General features: G+C 36.0%; 2 protein-coding genes across 3 annotated transcripts; both read right to left on the bottom strand.

Moving 5' to 3' along the window:
* Window positions 1-1,731: 1,731 nt before the first annotated feature.
* LOC124384462 (galactose-specific lectin nattectin-like) lies at window positions 1,732-9,411 on the bottom strand. The gene is made up of 10 exons (XM_046847333.1): window positions 9,282-9,411; window positions 9,012-9,156; window positions 8,606-8,860; window positions 8,143-8,262; window positions 6,336-6,447; window positions 4,115-4,213; window positions 3,332-3,391; window positions 3,037-3,188; window positions 2,803-2,906; window positions 1,732-2,609 (listed from the first exon to the last, which is right to left on the bottom strand). Exons 5-10 carry the CDS (start codon window positions 6,373-6,375, stop codon window positions 2,477-2,479), a joined length of 588 nt encoding a protein of 195 aa, XP_046703289.1. The 5' UTR covers window positions 6,376-6,447; window positions 8,143-8,262; window positions 8,606-8,860; window positions 9,012-9,156; window positions 9,282-9,411; the 3' UTR covers window positions 1,732-2,476.
* Window positions 9,412-10,962: 1,551 nt separating this feature from the next.
* Window positions 10,963-18,077, bottom strand: LOC124384461 (C-type lectin domain family 4 member E-like). 2 transcript variants are annotated; one of them, XM_046847330.1, is made up of 7 exons: window positions 17,798-18,077; window positions 17,441-17,569; window positions 14,052-14,150; window positions 12,655-12,780; window positions 12,358-12,509; window positions 12,153-12,253; window positions 10,963-11,592 (listed from the first exon to the last, which is right to left on the bottom strand). In XM_046847330.1, exons 1-7 carry the CDS (start codon window positions 17,898-17,900, stop codon window positions 11,457-11,459), a joined length of 846 nt encoding a protein of 281 aa, XP_046703286.1. In that variant the 5' UTR covers window positions 17,901-18,077; the 3' UTR covers window positions 10,963-11,456. The 2 variants fall into 2 exon arrangements, with proteins under 2 accessions (XP_046703286.1, XP_046703287.1); XM_046847331.1 differs by lacking the exons at window positions 17,441-17,569; window positions 17,798-18,077 and adding an exon at window positions 14,284-14,496.
* Window positions 18,078-18,915: the final 838 nt, after the last annotated feature.

Here is an 18,915-nt window from a genome sequence, read left to right as displayed (position 1 = left end):
GCCTAGAGCCGGAACAATGCCCTGATGTGGCTCTAGAAGCCTCAAAGGAGGCGGCAAGTTCTCCTGGACCACTATGAGATCGGATGGAAACTGGAGGAGGATGCTCGCTGAAGCTGGCCATGCCCTGAAGCACATTCTGTGGCAGGGTTAACAGATGCAGTGGACCCTTACTGTCAAATTCCCTGAACCTCCTATGTCAGGAAGCCCTCCTATTAAAAATGACAGTCCTCAGATCTGCCACTTCCTGGAGCTTTGACTCAGAGCGCCGTGCAGGATCCCTGACAGGGGAAGTGCGTAACGCAACGCTCTGTTTCTGTGCTTCCCGAAGGGAGTTGCTGGGTTGATCTTCGTCCAGGACCTGGACACCTCAGTGTGCACATTGGGAAAGAACGGGAGACCGCCGACGTGAATGTTATGATGCTGGTGGCTGAAAGTGCTAGTCAAGCTGACTGGATGGAGGGGCTCTCTGCTCATCGCCCGGCCAAGCTAAATCAATCTTGGCAACGGCACGAGTCACAACCTCCATGAGTTTCTCGACCTCGGTGTCACAAAGTGCACCCCCCCTCTTCCCCTCAAGCAAGCCGCACAAAAGCTGTGCGTATCAACATATATGATGTACGTACAGTATATTTTCATCACAAATTTACAGATCTATTAGAGGCTTATATACGATCTAAAACACTTATAAAGAACAACTTATTCATTTTTATCACCAATTTATCTGTGTAAAGCTGCTTTGAGACACTGTTTATTGTTAAAAGGTATTGTAAAAAAATGATTTGCTTTCTTAAAATTTAAAATTAAAGTTTTATAAATTTGCTATCAAATCATTTAAATTAAAAGGTTACTCTGAAGTTACTCTGTGTTTGAAAGTCTTCATTTCAGTTAAAGTGTATGGAAACTGTAATTCTATGGCGCTTCAAAATTTGTGGGCAACTGATTAAGAAAAATCACACATGGGTGTGATGATCGGGTGTCCACAAACCTTTTGCCATATAGTGTAACATTGACGTGTTCTTAGTAATGTTATGTAGCATTTAGTACTTCATAGTAAATAAGCAAGCGATAGTTAGAGGTGTAGAAGTTGTAAATGGAGCTCCATCTCCGTCACTCCATCAAGTGATTTGCAAAAACAGCACTGTGCTATAAGCCGAAGATTCTCTGATGGTAAGTATGGGATAATATGTACTGTTTATATCAGCTCAAGGTCATGTGATTGAGTGTGACGGCCCTCTACACATAAATAAACTCTGCAATAAACACTCACAATGGAATTGCCAATTGGGCTTCAATGCTATTTTTAAGAACATGTAGGACTCCAAGTCAGCAGTATCAACTAAAGATGCCTTTACCAGCAGCAAATCCAGTTTTTATGCCTCATATAAGTATAAATAATATTTCAAACAGAAAGGAGCTATTGAAGAAAAACCTCAGACATTTGATTCTATCCATCACTTATTGGCGAAACTGCAATTTCCTTCAGACAGCTTTGATAGGGCTGCATATAGTTCTGTTTCATGTAAGATGATTGTTCGAGTAAACTGTGAGCTCTGTGTTGGTGCTAGCCACCAACACCAGTTAGATGTAAAAACACTGGATCGCATCATATTTTTAAGGTTAGGCATATGTTGTGAGAACACAAGCATGGCTAATACATATTATAATCATGACCATATCTCACACACCATGTTTTATGCAGTTCATTATTGCATGAGAATGAACACTTCACAGTTTATTTGGCACTATTTATTTCAGAGTTTCACCAGTTTATGCAGGATCAGATGTGTTGTCAAAATGTGATGACTCAGACAAGAAAGGGGAATTGAGAGAAACAACCAAACCCCCAGAATACACAAAAAGCATGCAAGATGCAGAAGTGCTTTCCTGGCAAATTTGTCACCACAGCCTGCTTAGTTTAAAGTATTTGGCTTGTTAATAGAGGAAATCTGATTGAAATGAAACGTGTTGGAAGTGTATAAATGCTTTAAAACTTACAGTGTTTTTTTTATATTTTTTTATATTTTAAGTAAATACAACTTCATGGAGAACAATCACATTTTATTCTATTTAAAATTGAATTAATGGAAAAACAATAATGGTTTTATATAATAAAGGCAGTTAGGTATACATTAAGTTTAATACATTCTGCAAACTTTTTTTTAGTGCAAATATGGTTTAATAGAAATCAGTGCAAAATAATTCTGTAGCCTTTTAACTAAAAGCAGTGCAGCTTAAAAGCAGAAAAAAAATCAGTTTCCTATTTCATTTTCTCAGTCATGAAAAATACATAGCATGTCTACTTGATTGTGCATCACAGAATTTGACTGTTTCATGTGTTGGTCCTGTGTTTATTGCTATTGCATTTGCATATTGCATGTGGACTGCATTTGTAAAAGGTAAGTAAAAGAGTAAAATGAAGATATTAATGGCAAACATACATAACATATATTTGATTATGTTTGATCTTTTTCCACTTTTAATATTTCTGGCAGATGTACTGGGAGATTGCATGACAAGGGTATGAATGCCAGTTGCTTGAGTTTGTCCTTCCATGTAGCAGTGCACAGTGGTCTTTAGGCTTTTCAGGTGGCTTACTGGTGGCCCAGAAGCTGCCAATAAAAAAAAGTATTTAGATACAAAAGCACATACACTTACTTGCCACTGTATCAGGAATACCTGTACACCTGCTTCCTTATTCAATTATCCATTTACTCAATCACAGCACATCAGCTATGATGGTGTTATTAAATACCTATAACAGCCTACATGCATGTGGTGAGAAACTAAGCACTGATGACTCACCTCAAAGTTAATGTGGTATTGTCAATCCATATCCACTGTTGTTCTGTTTCTGCATAATGAAGCCCAATCCAGAACAGCAGACCTCGACGCATACTTAGATATGCCTACATTAATAAAGACAGAATTTGTAACAGTAAGATATACATCATAATCTGTAACATCTGTAATCATAACAGCAAAGTACTTGAATAGTGATACACATTTTGTTTTTCTCATTGAGAGGTTGATTATTACCTGCACTGTTTCATTGTGGACAACAGCCAGGTCTCCACCCCGATCCTGACACGCCTTTCTGCTGTCCTGCCAGTTTAGACGCTCCCTGGATTTGAAGTAGCAGGAGTTCTCAATTTTTAACCAGCCCCTCCCACAGTGAGAGCACTGATACCCTGCAGAGAAACATCAGCTTTGAATACACCACTCACAGATAACAAAAATAAATATGAAAAATTTACACCAATGATAAAACAGGGTAAGTGAACCTCAGATCATTTAAAGTGATTGTGAATGTTAGGGTGTGATAGTGTTTTACTTGGGATGTTATCAGATGTCCCCACAGGCACTGCACAGTTGATGGACTCACATTCATGTGCTGAGGTACAGGTCAACAAGAGAACAGATTATAGAACAAAGTATGACTGTATGTATACAGTCAATATATATATATATATATATATATATATATATATATATATATATATATATATATATATATATATATATATATTAAGTCATCATAGAGACTAGTTATGGCATGTTTTTTGCTACACTAAAAATATTTATACTAGTATAAGTATAAATTTAATTCCTGACATATATATGCAGTGATATTTTGCATCTAAATGCCTTGGTAACAAAATCATATTCTGTGCTGTACAATGTTGTTTCGTTTGTGCGCCATCTTGTGGTAAAGCCAAAAAATGAAAAATGTTCGAAAGAGGTGCAAAATGGCAAACAAAACCGATAGCAAATCTTTTGCAACCTGGAAAGCTGAGGGTTTCATTGATGGTTTTCGTTTGTTTGTTTGTTTGTTGTTTGCACTTTACTTAAACAAAAAAAATAAAAATACAGATATGCCTGGGTTTGTAGATCACATGATGCATGCTAGTGATGCAGTTCATATTATACATTACATTTCTTTTAAAAAATGTTTGAAGAGCTGTTCAATCATCATCAAAAATTGTGTTATTTGTTCAAATTTGACACTCTTCACACTCAATAGTATGAAAACAAAAGAGCCAGCCTCATTTTTTACACCAGCACTAGTTTGGTGACAATGAGTCAGTAGCATGCTGAGTTCTAAGGGTGTACTTACACTTTATAACCAAAGCAAAAACCACAGCCAGTAAGATTATTGAAAGAATGGCAAGAACAACGGAAATCCTCTTGTACAGACGAACTTGCCTGTGAACTTCTAAACATAAACAGAAATACAGAAAAACCATTAGTGCAAACCACGACATGTAAAAACATCTTAAGCTAGTATATGTGTAATTTATTGTTTAAAAAGTCTTGACTTTATTGCTGGATGAATTCCCTACTCTAAAACAGGAATCAAATGCTAATGGTGGCCAGCCATTTGAAGAAATATTCTCCTTGAAGATTAAATAAGCTGTTCAAACATAATGATTAGAAATATATTTGTGGTGGAAAATAGCAAGAGTCTGTAAATCGAAAGACTCCTGTATCATGTTGCATAGAAAAAGACTGTTGTAGAAAAAGACTGGTGTACTTTAGAAAATAAAGGAAGGACTATGATGAAAAATACTGAAGCAACACCTCAAGACATCAGGCAGAAAGTTAAAACTAAGACACAACGAACTTTGTAACGAAATGGTTTAAAGACAACAAAGTGTTGAAGTGTTGGAGTGACTATTAAAAAAATATAAATCATTAACCTGAATCTAATAGTGATTGTGGATTAAAATAAAAAGTGTGATTGAACAAACCTCAATGATTTACATGTTTACACACACCTAAACTACGTTTACACACACACACACACACACACACACACACACACACACACACACACACACACACACACACACACACACACACACACACACACACACACACACACACACACCTAGCTGCTCCCAGATGATAAATCTCCAGGTCAGAATCTCAGAATATCTCTTCATAACTCTCTGCTCTTCCCTTTAGCCAACCTTGGGGTAACTATAGACGATCAACTGTCCTTCTCCACACATCTTACTAAAGTGACTCGTTCTTGTCGATTCCTTCTCTACAACATCAGAAGGATTCAACAATTTCTATCCACACAGGCTGCTCAAGTGCTTGTTCAGTCTCTTGTCATTGTAAGACTGGACTACTGCAACTCTCTGCTGGCAGGTCTTAGATCTTGAGTGACTTTCTACAGAGCTCAGACCTCAACCCTACTGAACACCTTTGGGATGAATGTTAACTACAGCCCAGGACTCCTCACTCTACATCACTATCATGACTTTATTATGCCTTTTGTCACTGAATGAGCACAAATCTCCACAAGCACACTCCAAAATCTAGTGGAACATCTCTCAAAAGAGTGGAGGTTATTAACAGCAAATGGGAACTAAATGCGGACTGGGATGTTTGAAAAGCACGTATGAAAAAGATCCCCCAAACTAACTTCTTACACATTCCGTGTCAAGCCTTCTTCAAGCTTGAGTCATCAATATGTAGAAAAATAGAAAGTGAGATGGGGTGACTGAAACCGAAAGCATGAAAGACAGAAAAAGGGTGTGTGTGTGTGTGTGTGTGTGTGTGTGTGTGTGTGTGAGAGAGAGAGAGAGAGAGAGAGAGAGAGAGAGAGAGAGAGAGAGAGAGACAGAGACAGAGACAGAGACAGAAACTGAGAGAGGAAAAAGAAAGAACTGTAATGCGACCTGGACCTGTTTGGATCTGTTTTAACTGCACACATTTTTCAATTAAAATTAAGAATTCAAAAGCACTGTGGTGTAAATAAATATATACACATATAAAATGGTAGAGATGCTCATTAAGATGTTAACCTAGTCATTAGTTTTATTGCTACAGTTGTTAAGTACTTCTGCTATATTGTGAATTATAGGCCCATTAGAGTCGGCTTATTATTTCTGATCCAGAGTGTGTTCCTTTCTCCTGCCCAGTGATTATGACCTACCACAACCCTCATCATAGATAAAGCGTGTTTATTTAAAAGTTCAAAGTTCTATTGGATTTTAAACAAAGACAAACTGCTTCTAAAATGAAAGTGGAAAACCCCCAAACATAGAGTATGCATAGTTTCAAGTAGTTATGCTATGAGTTATTATGGGCAACAGAAAATACAAAGAGCACTGCTGACTCATGAGGTCTCAACACCTCCCACCGCACATATTATTATTTTAAAGCTAAATGATTATAAGTTATAATAATTTTGTTTAAATGTTTTAACCCATAACCTTATAGCCAACTTTCTTATATTAGACCTGATCCCACAATATTAATGTGTAAACTGTATGTGCCACGTTAAACCTTCTGCTATAAGAAGTACAGATGCATTTAAACATTACCTTTAGTTTGTTTTAGAGTGGAACTGGTCACCGCAGACATATAAATGTCCTCAGATGGATCTTTTAGTTTGCAGTACACATCTTCTTCTTTTCTTTTCTTCCTCTTTTCCAGCTTTTATGGGAAGAAGAAATAATGACCAAGTGGATTCAGTATGAGAAACCTATTTCAAAATAGCTGACAAAATAATTTTCATAAAGTTTACTTTTTTACAAATAACAAAAAATACAATTTCGGGTAAAGAGTTTGACATCGTTAGGTCTAATGCTCAGACATGAGGCTTTGATAGATTTATTTTGATATTAAAATCAAATAAATCAGTGATATATTAAAAAAATATATATCTTTTTAGCATGTAAGGAGTATTTTCCTGTCATTCTTGTTTCAACTTTTTTGTTTTTGCCTGAACTGTTTACCCTTCATTCAAAATCTTGACACTTTAATTAGTAGAAACAAACTAATATTATATGAATTATTTTGTTTTGCATGTACAAACTCCCACAGAATTTTACTCCATGACATTTCAGAAAAAAATGCCGTTTCTCGGTACTCTGACTGAAATACATTTGAATGTGTATGAAGTGAGTTTGTTAGGCCACAATCGTAAGCATAAGCGCATCTGGAGAGAGTTTGCATGGAGTAAGGGTTCTCTCACTGTGTGTGTGTGACACTAAAAAACTATTCCCCTATAAATTAAGAGTATTTATGCACAGGAGAATAGAGCACTGAACTGCATCAATTATGAAAATATACCCTATATGCACAAATATCTTTCAAAGTTGGAGGCACACAATAGTTAGGATGTCTTTGGATGCAATACCATTAAAATTTCCCTTCGCTTGCACTTGAACTAACTAACATGATTCACGTGGGTTGGAATGGATCTTTCTGCTATAGAGCTCTGATCTCAACCCTGTTAAACACCTTTGTTATAAATTGGAACGCTGAGTAGACCCCAGGTTATTATAACAGCAAAATGAAACTAAAAGTGAAATGGGATGTTCAAAAAGCACATACGGATCGTATGGTCAGGTGTCCACAAACTTTCGTCTAAATAGTGTATTTCTCGAAGATCAGTATTTTTTTCCTTATGATACTTAAGTCATTTTGTACTTTTGCAATTGAATTCAAGTCAAAATTGCAAGTCATTGCAAATAATTGTCAGTTATTAAATAGTTGAAAACTTTAAACTATGATGGAACTGTAAAGATTGGGCATTTGGGGTCACTCGGATGGGGATGTGTTCCCTTTTGAGTCTGGTTCCTCTTAAGGTTTCTTCCCAAATACCATCTCAGCAAATTTTCTGGCCAGTTTTGCCAGTGGCTTGCTCATTCCATCATACCAAACAGCTTAGTATGGTGCAGTGTTTTTGTGAATTTTACTTCATTTAAACCAACAGTTTATGCCCCACAGACTTTATGAACACATTTGCTGTAACACTCAGAGTGGTTGGGGAGTTTTTGAAATTACAATATAAAAGTGGAAAGGGCTTTTCTCAACTTCTGCAACTATGGTATAAACACAATTCTTTAGTTTAGCATTAGTTATATACCACCCTGAGTTAAAACTCAATATTAATATATATTACTTAATATTTATATATAAATATTAACATGATGTATTTGTGGCACTATGCATCTCGAAAAGAAGAAACAACTCAATTGCACTGTTGACCGAAGCATATCTTTCCTACAGTTTTGCTTATCTTAGTTTTTAGACTTTTGTATGTTATTAATTATCAGTTTATATATTAAAGACAACAATTTAATGGTGTATCAGCCATTTTTCATAGTTAAGTAAAGGCATTACCTTTTTTGCGTTTGCTCATGGAAGAAGTAATTGGAGCATTATATATATCTTCTGTTGGAGTCTGCAATTTGCTGTACAGAGATTCCTCTTCAGTTATTTCTTTTTCCTTTTTCTCAGCTTCTAGGTAAGAAAAAGGGTGACCAAGTGGTGTAAATATAAAAAAACTGCCTTTCTTAGTATCCTTAGTATCTTTGCATTCAAACTAAACTTTTGAGTATCTGTTATGCCCATTTTACTGTGTACTGTCATATAATCATATTCTGCACATGTAATATATATTTATTTATATATATGACTGGGATTCAAACTCACATGTATATATATTGTACACACTGTATTTATTATGGGTGTTATGAGTATTAAAGTGCATTGAATTGTCTTTCTGTCACACAAATGAACTATGAAATCTTTGTTCATTTTACAGACTTATTATTATTTGTGCTTGAATGATTGAAAGTGTTACCGTCTTTGCTTTTGGAAGTAGAGGGCATAACAGGATTATAAATATCTTCTGTTGGAGTCTGCAGTTTGCAGTAGACACTCGTTTCTTCTTCTTTTTTATCCTTATTTTCTTCTTTTTTTTCTTGTTCATTTTTTCCTTCTTTTTCTTTGTCTTCTTTTATTTCATCTTTCTCTTTTTCTTCTTTTTTGATTTCTTCTTTTTTTTCTTCTTTTTTCTCCTTTTCCTCTTTTTTTTCGTCTGCCGCTTTCTCTTCTTCTAAGGAATAAAAACATAGATGACTATATAGACATACAAACTCTGAGCATTTTTGTCAAATTTGCAATCACCAACCATCATTAAAAAAAAAAACATTTTTTTTATTATTTAAAATAAACCTATTTCTAGGTGTTCTTATTTCTTATTGTACCTTTTTTTTCTTCCATTTTGCCTTTATCTGCATCCTTATTGTCTTGAGCTTCTGCTGGAAGGAGCTCTTTCATCTCCACCTCAGTCCCTTTCTCAGCATCCATGGTCTTTCTCTTTGAGTGCTGATCTTGTTTTGTTTTCTTGACCTAAAACACACAGTGTCTAATGCATGTCAGATTAAAGAGAGACAAAAAGGAACTTACGTAACAAAATCCAACATTACTCTGGTATAAAAAACAATACCTCAGAATTACTGTACGAAGAAACTCACCAAGCCTTAAGCGATAAGCCCTAGTTTATGGTCATCTAGTGTCTTGCATGCTTCACACTTCCTCATTACACTTCACACTATTAACACAACACAGCCACTTCTCTTTCTTTCACACACCGCACTTTAGCTTGAAAAAAAAAGGCATTGTCACTCCTTCTTCTAAGAACTAAGACGTATTGCAATTACTGTGTTTGGTTTAATTTTGGAATCATCAAATTTCCTATTAGCGACAGTCTCTATTACAGGAAGAGAGGCCAAAACATTACCAAAACCAGCTGACCTCTGTCTACAGCATACATTTGCTTAAAGACAATCTATGTATAAGCAAATTGGTTTGTGCAAACATTCTAATACCTGAATATATCTACCCCAAGCATTTTGTGCTGACTTCCTCTAGATCAAACATGTAAATGTGAATGTGCATACACACACGTGCACAGACACACTCTCGCACACACACACACACACACACACACACACACACATTTTTGTTCTATTTTGTTTTGCATAATTTGTATTATCAAATGTATAGACATCTTTAATTTTGTGATATAATTTTGTGATTAAATCAAATCGACAGCCGTACATTTCTTCACCTTTGAGGTTTTGCATGATTTGCAAAAGCACTCCACAGTAAAGTTCTAAAAGTGTTCTGAGGTCAGGTGTTTTCAGGTGTAGTGAACGGAAACTATTTAATCAACTATTTTGATTTGTCTGGTTTGCTTCTTCCGTTGTTTTTTTGCGTGTTTTCTTGTGATTCATTTTCTAAGAATTTGTGTTATTATTTTGTACCAATGTGTGGTTTATGTTAATTTCATTTTGTTTCTCATGTTTTTGCTTTTTTTATTGTGTATGTGTGTGGGTGTTGATAAGTTTGTTTGACTATACTGTACTTTGCCTCCTCTCAAAGCGACAAGTAATAGTGTGAGGGATCAACCCTTCCTCTCTGCTCAGTGTCGGCTTTTTTTCTGTGTGGATTGTTCAACATGTGGAATATTCTGAAATGCATGTGAGTGCATGCATGTTTTCCTGCGGTTTCAGAAACCAAAAGAGTGCAGGCTTACGTGTTTAGGTAGAATGTATTGCCTTTTCTTTGCTTTTTTATATATTATTGTATGGTTGTCAATAAAGTTGTTTTGCTTTCAACTCTGTCTAATGTTCCTGACTCAGCCGTAATCAAACTTGCGTGCCTTATTGAAATTTGTTTCTATGTAGAGGTGTAGCTTCTGAAATCCCTTCTTGGGGAATGCTCCCTTCTTGTGGAAACATCTCATATATTTCAGTTTATGTAGAAAACAGCACAGTATGTTATTGTGTTCTCAAGATTTGATGATTCAGACAACGTGTGAGAGAAGCCACTAAGGCCCAAGACCCATCAGACAATCAAAGCATGGGATATGCAAGAGTGCTCTGCTGGCAAATTATACAATACACACGTCTCAGTTTGCAGATGAAGTACAACGAGCATTTAGATGCTCAAAAGAGAAGCATAGAGATGTACAAATTTATTTTCCTTTGCGTCATTAAGCAGACGCCTTTTTTCAGAGGGACGTACAAAAGTGCTTTAAGTCTCTATCAATAAATAAATCTACACTGGTATGCTAGATTACAATTTATGGCAAATCAGACTACAACTCTGTTGAGTTTTTTTTTTTAACAAAGCAAACTTGGAAATTAAGAGTTATTGCTGAGCAATCAATTCAGTAAGTTTATTAAATGAAAAAAATCACATGACAGAAATAGTGTAGTCTACAGGGAATTACAAAGTGCAAAGTTAAAGGCAATCACTAATAAATAACTAATGATATTCAATGGAATCACATAACGTACTGTATTTTAAAAGCAGCTAGTGTTGTGTATATTTAGTTCCCTAACACATTCTGAATATATTTTATGAAATAGAAACAAGGTCTAGTGCAAAAAGATTTTGTAGCAGTGTAATTCATATAAAAAGAAAGTATATTGTCACTCTTAACATATAAATGTATCATGTCTTCTTTTCTCAATCATGGAAAACATACATAGCATGGCTACTTAATTGTGCCTTATAGAACAAGATGTACTGATTTGTAACTGAACTGCATTTGTAAAATGTGAAGTAAAGGACTGAAAGTATGATATTAAAGAGAGATATGGCAGATGTATTGTACGTGACTGCATGATCTTTCTCCTCTTTTAATCCTTCTGGCAGATATACTGTGTGACCACCTCACAGGGGGTTGAATACCAGTTGCTCATCTCAGTTGTATGTCCTCTCAGAAACGCACAACCGCCTTGAGTGTCTGGATTTGGTTGGTCATTGGCCCAGTAGCTGGCGATAAAAAATATTGGATTAATTGCTTTACAAAAAAAGAAAGCTAGGTTGATTGTACAAATGCATGTGTATCTCAGTTTCAGTCTGGTGTAGCTGTGTACCGTCTGAGCAATTTAGCTGTAATACACTATATTATTTAGCAAAATATTGCACTGATTCGAGTGTATTTAAAGAAGCACTAAACTGTGGTGTGCAGAAGTTGAGATGAAGTGCCAAATTATGCAATGAATCGAAAACCAAACCCAGACTGTTTTACCAGAATTCAGTCAAATCTAATGGGGTTTCCAAGACATCTATTCATTTAAATAACTATGCATTAAATTTTTATAAAACAGATTTTAGGCTTCACTAATACACTACTACGTAATGCACAACATTGCTTTAGCATTGTAAGTATTGATGTTCATTACTTTGTCTTGTAGAAGTAGTAGTTAAAAGCGAAGTAACCACTGTTATATTAATAGAAATGTGAAGAGAACAAATACAGAACTGACTGCTGTATATCAGTTGCTACAACAAATCTGCCTGTGGTGAGAAATTAAGCACTCATGATTCACCTCTTGGTTGGTATGGTATTGTCAATCCATGTCCACTGTTGCTTCTCTACATAACGAAGTCCAATCCAGTACAGCAGGCCCCCAATCTCAGTTAGGAATTTCTACAGTGATAAAGACAGAATGGGGATCAGTAAGGCATGACAGCAAAGTGCTTTAATAGTGATGACTGTTTTAGTTCTGCTGATTGCTTGAATGAATACTTTACCTGCACATCTTCATTTTCGATCACAGCCAGGTGTCCACCCTTTTTCTTACACTCCTCACTACTTTGCTGCCAGCTTAGACGCTCCTTAGATTTGAAGTAGCAGGTTTTCTCAAACATTATCCAGCCCCTCCTACAATGAGGGCACAGATGCCCTACAGAGAAACAGCAAGTTTGAATGCACCGTTCACAGATGACAAAAAGAAACATAAAGAACTTAAACCACTAATAAAACAGGGTAAATTGAGTATTATTATTATTATAAATATTTTTTTTTACATTTAATGATAAGCGTGTTACCATAGTGCTGGGCAGCCTGTATTTGGGGGTACATGGACTGGCACAGTTGGCGGGTACAATTCAAGTCTTTAGATCTTTTAACTTCAGGTGTCTCTGGGCACTGCTGGATGGACTGAACCTCAGACACTGAAGTTTTGGCAACAAGGAAACATACAAACAAAATTAATGTTTTATTTTGGAAAAAATATATTTAACCATGGTATAACTAGTTAAGTGACAAGTAGGTCCAGTCAGTTTGATTATTGTCCGGTTTGTTGCTTTCTATACAATTGTTTAATAGCGTTCAACTGAGAAATATGAAGAAAAAAAAAAAAGATTTAATATTATTAAAGATGTAGCACAGATGCATATTTTCTCTCTCTTTCTCTCTTTCTCTCTCTCTTTTCTCTAGTGACTTCAAGAGTTCAAATAAGTGTAATTTTATACTTTTCAGCAGAATTCTAGCTTTAACAGCCCATATATAAAAGAACCAACAAAAACAAACACTATGTCTTGCACTCCACTTCACACGCTAGGTGCTTGTTCAGCTTTCCGCATCATGTAACACACACCAAGCCATTGATTATCATTTAAATAGCCAACCCAGCTTCTTTTATGTGCACTAAAAAAAGAGTAATACTACCAAAATAATACCAAAATATGAACGTTATAATTATGTGAAATATTTTATATGACAGGCCAGGGTAAATTATATTTTGAACTGCAAACTTTATAATAATAATAATAATAATAATAATAATAATAATAATAATAATAATAAAACTGAGATGATCGTCTTAACCTTTTTTAATTTACCTTTAAATTTGGAATAATCATACAGTAAAAAGCATTCCTTATGCAATACTATACATATTTATAGCTGTGCTGCATCTGCGCGCCATCTAGTGACAGGAACAAAAGAAATATGACACAAATATGGAAACAACAAAAAAAAGAATTTATTTAGGTTTGTAAATGCTTTTTACTTTACTTTATTATTTTTGAAAATATCAAGGGTTTTTTGACTATCTTCCTTTTTCCATGTCTATCTTCCTTTGCGTTTCTTTTTAAAGAAATGGTGCAATACTAGGTTATGGGTTTTTTGTTGTTCTTTTGTTATGCCTATTAGTCATATGCTTCTATAACTCAATAAATATTCTGGTTTCATAGTTTTAGTGCTGTGCAAAACAAGAAACATTTACACACCAAAATGTCAATGCTATCCTTGACAGATATCTTTCACCCTGGTCGCCATAAAAATATAAATATATAAAGAGAGAAAAGTCAGAATAGAAACTTATTATCAAGTGTCATTATTTGAGTGAAGGCAAGAGAAGGTAGCTGTTATTGTTCGTTTACAGCAGCACTAGTCTAGGATGGGGAGTCGGTATCCTGCTAAGCTGTAAGGTTGTACTTACACTTCATAGCCAGAGCAAAAACCACAGCCAGTAGGACTATAGAGAGAATGGTGAAAAGAGCAGAAATCCACTTGTACATATGAATTCGTCTGTACACATCTAAAGGGGAAAAACAGTTAGATTCAACATATGCTATGCAGACATAACATTCCAAACCAGTGTGTGTGTGTGTGTGTGTGTGTGTGTGTGTGTGTGTGTGTGTGTGTGTGTGTGATTTGTTTAGATTCTTCACCTGTCCTAGGTTCCTCCTTTGGTTCCCCAGACACTTTCACATCCGCATAGGGCCCGAAATTACAAAATTTGATGTACATACTGGGATTGAATGTCGCTTCAGAGTGCAATCTTCTCAGCAGGGCTTGGAGGAGGTTTGTTGTGTCTGCAGAGGCTGATTGCTGTGCACTCTCTCTTTAATACATTATGCACACGCAGATACTAAATGCCCCAATGCCAGGCTCTGTGCTTGTCTCCATGGTAACCTCACAGCCTATGCTGGAAACTGTTTCTGGATTGTCTCTAAAAGACCAGATCGAGTTACACTTTTTAAGGAGGGAGGACTCATTCAGCATACATTGACTGTAGCACAGTTTTGGGCTCGAGAAAGAGTCTTATCATTGACAGAGTGCAGAAATGTACTTCTGCAAGTCTTTCTGACTGAATCAGTAAATCAGTGACTGGTCTTTATTTCCAGGTGAGGCACCTCCTGATCTCTCATCCTCATTACTTGCCAGTGAATTGATCAATAAGCCCTCTTAAATGTTTCTTTATTTCCCACTAAGTATCACTGACACTTTGAATGTTATTTTAACGTTTGTTTTTCATTCCCTAAATGTTCTGATTGTAATCTTTCTCAGATCCTGTTTGCGGTTTGCAGAGAAGTTTTTTTTTCCAGAAATATCTTTCCACACTGACAGGTGAAGTGAATATCAGTGATTACCTAGTAACAGTAGCACATGTCAAGAGATGGGATATATTAGGCAGCAAGTGAACAGTTTTCAAAGCTGATGTGTTGGAAGCAGTAAAATATATATATCTACTTCAAATCTTCAATTCACAAGGTTCTGGGCTACTTTGGCAAGGACCAAAGAGTGGCAGAGGATCAGAGCTTCTCCAAATCATCAGGTGTTTTGGGGTGTTCCCAGAATGCATTGGCTGGTACCTACCTACAGTGCTTTAAGGAAGGACAGGAAGAGAAGAGTATCCTGTCTGGTGCAAGCACACAAAAAGCACCCAAAGCTCATCTGTGCACCCAAAGCAGAACATTTTTATGCTGGCTACAAATACAAAAGAGTAAGAACACACTGTGCATCACAGCATAGCTGACAAGCAATCAGAGTGACCATACTGACAACTGTTCGTTAGCAAAGGCTCATGAGCAACAGAACTGGACTGTGGAGAGATGCAAGAAGGTGGTTTGGTCTGAAGGAATCGTGTGGACAGTCGGATGCAGTTCCCTGGAGAAAACGATGGCACAATGATGCACTTTGGGAAGACAGTGAGCTGGTGGACGCAGCCTGATGCTTTTGGTAATGTTCTGCTGGACATTTAAAATGTGGCACCTGATATTAATGTGAATGTTATTTTGACACATACCACCTACCTGAACATTGTTGCAGACTAAGTTATACCCCTTTAGGGCAATTATATTTCTTAATGTTAATGGCCTTCTTCAGCAGGAAAACATGCCCTGACACACTGCAAAAATTGTTCAGGAATGATCTGAAGAACATTGCATCCAATCGAGCCTCTGGACAAAGAAGGCCCTAGCTCAAAACAACAAGTATATGCTGCTAATTTCTTAATAAATGCTACCTCAACATACCTTCAGAGATCTTGTGGAGCCCACCTTGTGCATGAGAGAGGACAAAGTAGAAAGGTGAGAATATATTAACTCAAATAACCACTCTTTACTACACTGAAGAGGAGGTGATGATTGAAAAAACAAGTGACATATTTTTTAGTTTTTAATGCTCCAGTATGAATGAGACATTCCTGTTCTTTGTTGACAACACCAGAAAGTCCTATCAGCCTCAAGGTTCAATGTGTTGCTTTTTGCTTTGTCTGCTAACCCTTATTGTAAAGAGTAGCTATATTAGGTTACCATGGCTCGAATTATTAAACATTTTCTTTTGAGCTTTCTCATCCACTAGGTGCTCCGCCCATAGAACAGCTGCTCACGGCATTTGTTTTGCTCTTCATTCTGTGTAAACTCTGTTGTAGCTTGGAATCTCTGTGAGATCAGCACTTAAACTAACCTATCCAGCAACCATTCCATACTCAGAATGACTGCAATTACATGATTTATTTTGGGGGAAAAAAAAATGAAGACCTGGTGTCTCTGATTATACAGTACTTTTAAACATTTGATTTGATTTGATTTGAACATTATCAGTATCTGAGCCAAAACATCTGTTGCTACTGGAAGACAAACAGAGCCAACCTTGAAGTTTTGTGATAGTGATATACCAAACAGCCTATGGTTTATGTGATTGAATATGTTCAAAAGGTGTTGACTACTTCTTACCCAGCAACAGGCATTTTCCTCAGCAGGAAATGAGTACAAAATCACAGTACTGGACTGCCAAGTTATGTAAAATGATATAAATGTAAGTTGCTCCAGATATGGGTGTTAAGTAGTTGTCGTATCTATGACAGGTATCAGCATCACTTATAGTAGTTCTGGTTGCAGAGTTTATATTACTGTACTTGTTGCTATTTGATATGTTTCCTGCAGTAACATCTAATTCACAGGAGATTTTATTGTGGGTCTTCCACATAAGAAATTCTATAATCATCAATACAATTAAACTTTATGTGAGTTTGATGTACAATTTAAGACGTTTGAGGAGTTTCTGAACTTTCTGGTTTCTAGTAAATTGATATTATTCGTATAGATCATAGAACTAAATCTCTTCGGGTTTTTAATAATACAAATGGTAGTTATGAAGAATGGAATTGCCCATTATGGTTCAGTATATTAGGCGCTGTACTTAATTGAGATAAAACAATAAATAATCTAAATTCTACTAAAAAATTCAACCCTAAAACATGACACACAGGGTAAAAGAGAACTAATAATTTTCATATTATTACAACAGGATTAAACAAGGAATAATTACTTGGAAATAACAAGGAATAAAACCTTGCTGTTGGTAGTCCATGAAGTTTTTTTTTTTGTGTGTGTGTCTGGTGTCTGTTCCTCTTTTTTTTTTTTTATTACTTAGATATCCGGGACAGCTGGACATTTGCAAAGAAATGTAAATTAAACTTAATCTTTTATATGCATTAGACATTATCACACAGCTTAAAGTTTACTTCTGCCATATTTTTATAACAATTAAGCCTTTTGTTTAATTATTTTTTAATAATACCTAATGCTGCAGTGTTGTTACCTTCATTAGGTTTTGGAGTAGAAACAGGGTTTTCAGCCAAACAATAAATTTCTTCTGCCGGATTCTTCAGTTTGCTATACACATGATCTTCTTTCTCTTCTACTTCTCCTTCTTCTTCCTCATTTTTAGCTTATAGGAAAAGTAAAAAGTAAAAGACTAAAATATAAGTGAAGATAAAATCAGGAAAATTACAAGCAGGAGAACATACAAACTGGTATTTAGTGTAAAAACATACAAAATATATTTAGACTATAATCTTTTGGCCTAAGCAGCATATCAGTTACCAAATATCCAGTTACCAAATAATGTTTTTTTCTTACTCTACAAAACAGTTCATTTTAAAATTGTAATTTTTACCTGCTGTGCCTTTCATTCCATCTTTCTCTGCATCTTTCTCATCATGTACTTCTGTTGGAGTGAGCTCTTTCATCTCCACATTCATTACTTTCTCTGCATCCATGGTCTCTCACTTTCTGTTCTTTCTTGTCTTTCGTTTTCTTAATCAGAGCCCCAGGTTCTGATGCCAGGCATGAAAAAAACAAACAAAAGATTTTTTGATAACTACTTAAATCGTCTTTGAAACAGGATAATCACTGTTCAGAGAAATTTACAAATGTCTAAGCGATAATATGTAGTCATTGACTGTCTTTATTGCTTCATACTTCCTCGTCACACTTTTATATTAACACACCATCCAGACACTTCCCTCTTCCTTTTACTGCTGAAAAAAGACACTGTCACTCCACATGAAAAAGAAAACTTCTGCTTAGTTGATTTTTGGAATTGTCACTTTTCCTAATCATCAATAAGAAATGGCCTCCTTAACAAACAAAAAAATCCCTAACTTTAAGCAGAAAAAAGACCACACAATGTGGTATCTGTCACTTATAGACCAGGCGTCAGAAACCGGGAGTAAAACTTTATTTGGTCTAAACATGCAGAAGGGAGTTTGAGATGAGACTGTAGCTAATGGTAAACTTAACTGAGTGCTCCTTAGAAGCATAGCCAGGAGCGCATGGAAGCGCATGGAAGCGCATGGAAGCTGGTAGATCGGACCGTGAGTGAAGGGGAATAGGGACCTTATAAAGGGGACAGATAAATAGGGGACAGGTTCTCTGACAGTATCAAAAGGTTTCGAGCTCTGTTTACAAGAAAGCACTTTACTTAACTATGTTACACATTATCACCTTCAAAATAGTCATTTTGCATAACAATACAGCAGGAGGCAAGGGAGCCAAATCTGGTGAGTAGGGTAAGTGAGATCATGTGGCTTGTTCTCCGACGATCGTGCACGAGTTGCCGAATGGTTTCAACATTTTCGGGGGTTGAGCTTGTTGATGGTCTTCTGGATGTCTCATCATTTTCCAGTGATGTTCTTCGACATTTGAAGCTATGGTGTCACTCAAAACACCTTGAAAGACTGATTGCAGCATCGCCGAACGTCAAATGTATGTGGTGTCAATCATCTTTCTGGC

The sequence above is a fragment of the Silurus meridionalis genome, chromosome 4 (assembly GCF_014805685.1).
Source record: "Silurus meridionalis isolate SWU-2019-XX chromosome 4, ASM1480568v1, whole genome shotgun sequence".
NCBI classification, from domain to species: domain Eukaryota; kingdom Metazoa; phylum Chordata; class Actinopteri; order Siluriformes; family Siluridae; genus Silurus; species Silurus meridionalis.
Note: the sequence above shows the minus strand (reverse complement) of the source record. Positions and strands in the feature narration are given on the sequence as shown.

Coding starts and splice junctions, on each gene's coding strand:
- LOC124384462 (XM_046847333.1), bottom strand. CDS start 6,375: ATGTCTGCGGTGACCAGTTCCACTCTAAAACAAACTAAAG. Junction 3,189..3,331: donor GACATCTGATAACATCCCAA/GTAAAACACTAT, acceptor GTTTCTCTGCAG/GGTATCAGTGCTCTCACTGT. Junction 2,610..2,802: donor AATACCACATTAACTTTGAG/GTGAGTCATCAG, acceptor TTTTATTGGCAG/CTTCTGGGCCACCAGTAAGC.
- LOC124384461 (XM_046847330.1), bottom strand. CDS start 17,900: ATGGATGCAGAGAAAGTAATGAATGTGGAGATGAAAGAGCTCACTCCA. Junction 14,151..17,440: donor TACTCCAAAACCTAATGAAG/GTAACAACACTG, acceptor TTTCCCCTTTAG/ATGTGTACAGACGAATTCAT. Junction 11,593..12,152: donor AATACCATACCAACCAAGAG/GTGAATCATGAG, acceptor TTTTATCGCCAG/CTACTGGGCCAATGACCAAC.